Source organism: Mytilus edulis, chromosome 10 (assembly GCF_963676685.1).
Source record: "Mytilus edulis chromosome 10, xbMytEdul2.2, whole genome shotgun sequence".
Lineage (NCBI taxonomy): Eukaryota > Metazoa > Mollusca > Bivalvia > Mytilida > Mytilidae > Mytilus > Mytilus edulis.
The window spans coordinates 866,607-871,156 of NC_092353.1; the positions used below are offsets into that span (position 1 = coordinate 866,607).

At 35.7% G+C, this 4,550-nt stretch overlaps 1 protein-coding gene across 1 annotated transcript; it reads left to right on the forward strand.

Moving 5' to 3' along the window:
• Positions 1-1,858: 1,858 nt before the first annotated feature.
• On the forward strand, positions 1,859-4,171 carry LOC139492140 (uncharacterized). Its single transcript, XM_071280280.1, has one exon. The coding sequence runs from the start codon at positions 1,859-1,861 to the stop codon at positions 4,169-4,171; it is 2,313 nt and encodes a 770-aa protein (XP_071136381.1).
• Positions 4,172-4,550: the final 379 nt, after the last annotated feature.

Genomic DNA, 4,550 nt, shown 5'->3' on the forward strand with positions numbered 1-4,550 from the left:
GCTTGTGCAGACTATTACAGTGCCATGCAAGATCTCACTGGTGTTGAATACTGTACTAGTGATCAGCACTAAGAAGCTACTCATGCAAGGAAAGAACGAGACAGGGTAGACACTCTTGCGATTCTTGAGTAGTGAGTACCTGAGAAATCCTTTTACTAATGATGTTTTACTTATAAATGGAACAGGTGTTAGGCAGAGCCTGATGTTATCGTTGATAAAGCGGAATGTATTGTAAATAAAAAGTTAAAATTCAGAAAAGGCGAAAAAGTTTTGAGTTATAGATCAAAGAAGTCAAACCAATCAATTACATTGTCAGCAAAACCTAAGACAAAGTCAGATTAAGACTTTCTAAATACGGATATAGATCCTCAGTTGATGTCCCAACGCCTGACCACAGCATCTTATGGTCTCTTTGAAAACACATCCGAGGTATTCCAGTATGAATTATCCAGCGCTCCTTCTTCTATTTTTGATAGCAACCGACTACTTCGAAAGGCATGCAAGTCATACTTAGCTGATGCGATATGGGTATGTAGAAGTGATTGCATACATGAAAAAAGATGGTGAGGGTTTTCAGTATGTCCTTGATGGTGGATGACTATTGTAACGACTTCCTTGGACACACGGTGAATCACTTGGAGACATTACACAAATGTATATTGACCATGTAGTCAGAAAGTACAAAGACCCTGTCATTGTTTTTGACAGTTATCAAAAACTTCCTTCAATTAAAGATATACTAGTGAACACATTTGCATACAACAAAAGGCATCATTTCGCTGAACATCAATTTCACCTCGTCTATGCATTGCAAGACTAGAAGGAAATTTTCATAATAAACAAGCTCTTATCAACATGCTTTGTGACAAGCTTAAGGATAATGACATTAGATTAAGAATGCAACTGATGATGCAGATCCTCTAATGACTCTCTTATTGCGCAAACAGCTATAGATTGTGCAGTGTCTTTAGAAGTTGTAGTAAGTGGTGAAGATACAGACTTATTAGTGTTACTCATTCATCATGTTAATCAGCGTACAAAAGGGTTATTTTTAAATCTGATAAAATGTCTATCAACAAAAATATGGAAAGTACAACAGACTAAAGGATTTCTTTGGTAGGATGTTTGTAAAATGTTGCCTTTTTTGAATTTTATAACAGGTTGTGACTCACATCTAGGCTTTTTTAAAAGGCAAAGGACTTAGAACGCAACATTCTTCCCTGAAGAAAAGTCACATCCAGAGTAATTACCTGAAACACATCTTTTCAGGTGAAAAATTTACTACCATCATCAGATTCAGGTCAATTTCATTGTGTCAGAGTGTAATATTAAACAAAAATGAATGTTAGAAGAAGTTGACATAGATCCTACAGACTATGGTTGGGAAACCAAACACAGAAACATTTTGATAGAACTTCCTCCTGCACCTGATAAACATTATCAGATACAACTGTCAGCAAAACTGCAACCTCAAACAATGTGTCTGTAGAAAAAAAATGGTCTTCAGTTGTCATTTACTTTTTTATCATCATCCGTTTTGGTCAATAAGACTTTTTACCTCTCATTATGCATGTTATGCATGATCAACACAACTTTCGCTTAAAATATTTTATTGGTTGAAATATTATAAATTTAAGCATTTCACTTTTTCATATACAGAATATCACTTGATTTTCATTATCATCTTAAATGATTATCTGAAAAACTATGAGTTTTTAAGTTTTGTGCAGTTTTTTGACGATTTTTTGCCAAATTTAGCTTTTTTCACCTCAAATCAGTTATTTTCATATTTGTTTTACAATGAATTTTGTTTGAACTGATTATTATTATACGAAGATCAGCATTTTTCTATTTTGGAATGGTCAATAAAGGGCAAATTAGTGGTTTAAATCAGAATCCACTAAGAGGCAATAAAGGGCAAATTATTAGTGTAAATCAGAATCCACTAAGAGGCAATAAAGGGCAAATTAGTGGTGTAAATCAGAATCCACTAAGAGGCAATAAAGGGCAAATTAGTAGTGTAAATCAGAATCCACTAAGAGGCAATAAAGGGCATATTAGTGGTGTAAATCAGAATCCACTGAGAGACAATAAAGGGCAAATTAGTAGTGTAAATCAGAATCCACTAAGAGGCAATAAAGGGCAAATTAGTAGTGTAAATCAGAATTCACTAAGAGGCAATAAAGGGCAAATTAGTGGTGTAAATCAGAATCCACTAAGGGACAATAAAGGGCAAATAAGTAGTGTAAATCAGAATCCACTAAGAGGCAATAAAGGGCAAATTAGTAGTGTAAATCAGAATCCACTAAGAGGCAATAAAGGGCAAATTAGTGGTGTAAATCAGAATCCACTGAGGGACAATAAAGGGCAAATAAGTAGTGTAAATCAGAATCCACTGAGGGGCAATAAAGGGCAAATTAGTGGTGTAAATCAGAATCCACTAAGAGGCAATAAAGGGCATATTAGTGGTGTAAATCAGAATCCACTAAGAGGCAATAAAGGGCAAATTAGTAGTGTAAATCAGAATCCACTAAGAGTCAATAAAGGGCAAATTAGTGGTGTAAATCAGAATCCACTTAGGGACAATAAAGGGCAAATAAGTAGTGTAAATCAGAATCCACTGAGGGGCAATAAAGGGCAAATTAGTGGTGTAAATCAGAATCCACTAAGAGGCAGTAAAGGGCAAATTAGTGGTGTAAATCAGAATCCACTAAGAGGCAATAAAGGGCAAATTAGTAGTGTAAATCAGAATCCACTAAGAGGCAATAAAGGGCAAATTAGTGGTGTAAATCAGAATCCACTGAGGGACAATAAAGGGCAAATAAGTAGTGTAAATCAGAATCCACTGAGGGTCAATAAAGGGCAAATTAGTGGTGTAAATCAGAATCCACTAAGAGGCAATAAAGGGCAAATTAGTGGTGTAAATCAGAATCAACTAAGAGGCAATAAAGGGCAAATTAGTAGTGTAAATCAGAATCCACTAAGAGGCAATAAAGGGCAAATTAGTGGTGTAAATCAGAATCCACTGAGGGACAATAAAGGGCAAATTAGTGGTGTAAATCAGAATCCACTAAGAGGCAATAAAGGGCAAATTAGTGGTGTAAATCAGAATCCACTAAGAGGCAATAAAGGGCAAATTAGTAGTGTAAATCAGAATCCACTAAGAGGCAATAAAGGGCAAATTAGTGGTGTAAATCAGAATCCACTGAGGGACAATAAAGGGCAAATAAGTAGTGTAAATCAGAATCCACTGAGGGTCAATAAAGGGCAAATTAGTGGTGTAAATCAGAATCCACTAAGAGGCAATAAAGGGCAAATTAGTGGTGTAAATCAGAATCCACTAAGAGGCAATAAAGGGCAAATTAGTGGTGTAAATCAGAATCCACTAAGAGGCAATAAAGGGCAAATTAGTAGTGTAAATCAGAATCCACTAAGAGGCAATAAAGGGCAAATTAGTGGTGTAAATCAGAATCCACTGAGGGACAATAAAGGGCAAATAAGTAGTGTAAATCAGAATCCACTGAGGGGCAATAAAGGGCAAATTAGTGGTGTAAATCAGAATCCACTGAGGGTCAATAAAGGGCAAATTAGTGGTGTAAATCAGAATCCACTAAGAGGCAATAAAGGGCAAATTAGAAGTGTAAATCAGAATCCACTAAGAGGCAATAAAGGGCAAATTAGTGGTGTAAATCAGAATCCACTGAGGGACAATAAAGGGCAAATAAGTAGTGTAAATCAGAATCCACTGAGGGGCAATAAAGGGCAAATAAGTAATGTAAATCAGAATCCACTGAGGGTCAATAAAGGGCAAATAAGTAGTGTAAATCAGAATCCACTGAGGGTCAATAAAGGGCAAATTAGTGGTGTAAATCAGAATCCACTGAGGGTCAATAAAGGGCAAATTAGTGGTGTAAATCAGAATCCACTAAGAGGCAATAAAGGGCAAATTAGTAGTGTAAATCAGAATCCACTAAGAGGCAATAAAGGGCAAATTAGTGGTGTAAATCAGAATCCACTGAGGGACAATAAAGGGCAAATAAGTAGTGTAAATCAGAATCCACTGAGGGGCAATAAAGGGCAAATAAGTAATGTAAATAAGAATCCACTGAGGGGCAATAAAGGGCAAATTAGTGGTGTAAATCAGAATCCACTGAGGGTCAATAAAGGGTAAATAAGTAGTGTAAATCAGAATCCACTGAAGGTCAATAAAGGGCAAATAAGTAGTGTAAATCAGAATCCACTGAGGGTCAATAAAGGGCAAATAAGTAGTTTAAATCAGAATCCACTGAGGGTCAATAAAGGGCAAATTAGTGGTGTAAATCAGAATCCACTAAGAGGCAATAAAGGGCAAATTAGTAGTGTAAATCAATGGAAACGTTTCAAAACATTAATCAATGAAAACATGTAATTGTAGTTTCAAACTGCTAATGTATCGTTTGGAAATAGGAATAAACCGATATCAAATTTGATTGAATGTACTTGGCTAGAAAGGAAAATTACTAACACACATACAGACAGACACCCAAAACAACAGTACAAAAAAAAAAACA

What these genes read in the sequence shown, in the direction of transcription:
- LOC139492140 (XM_071280280.1), top strand. Translation starts at nt 1,859, where the DNA reads ATGGTCAATAAAGGGCAAATTAGTGGTTTAAATCAGAATCCACTAAGA.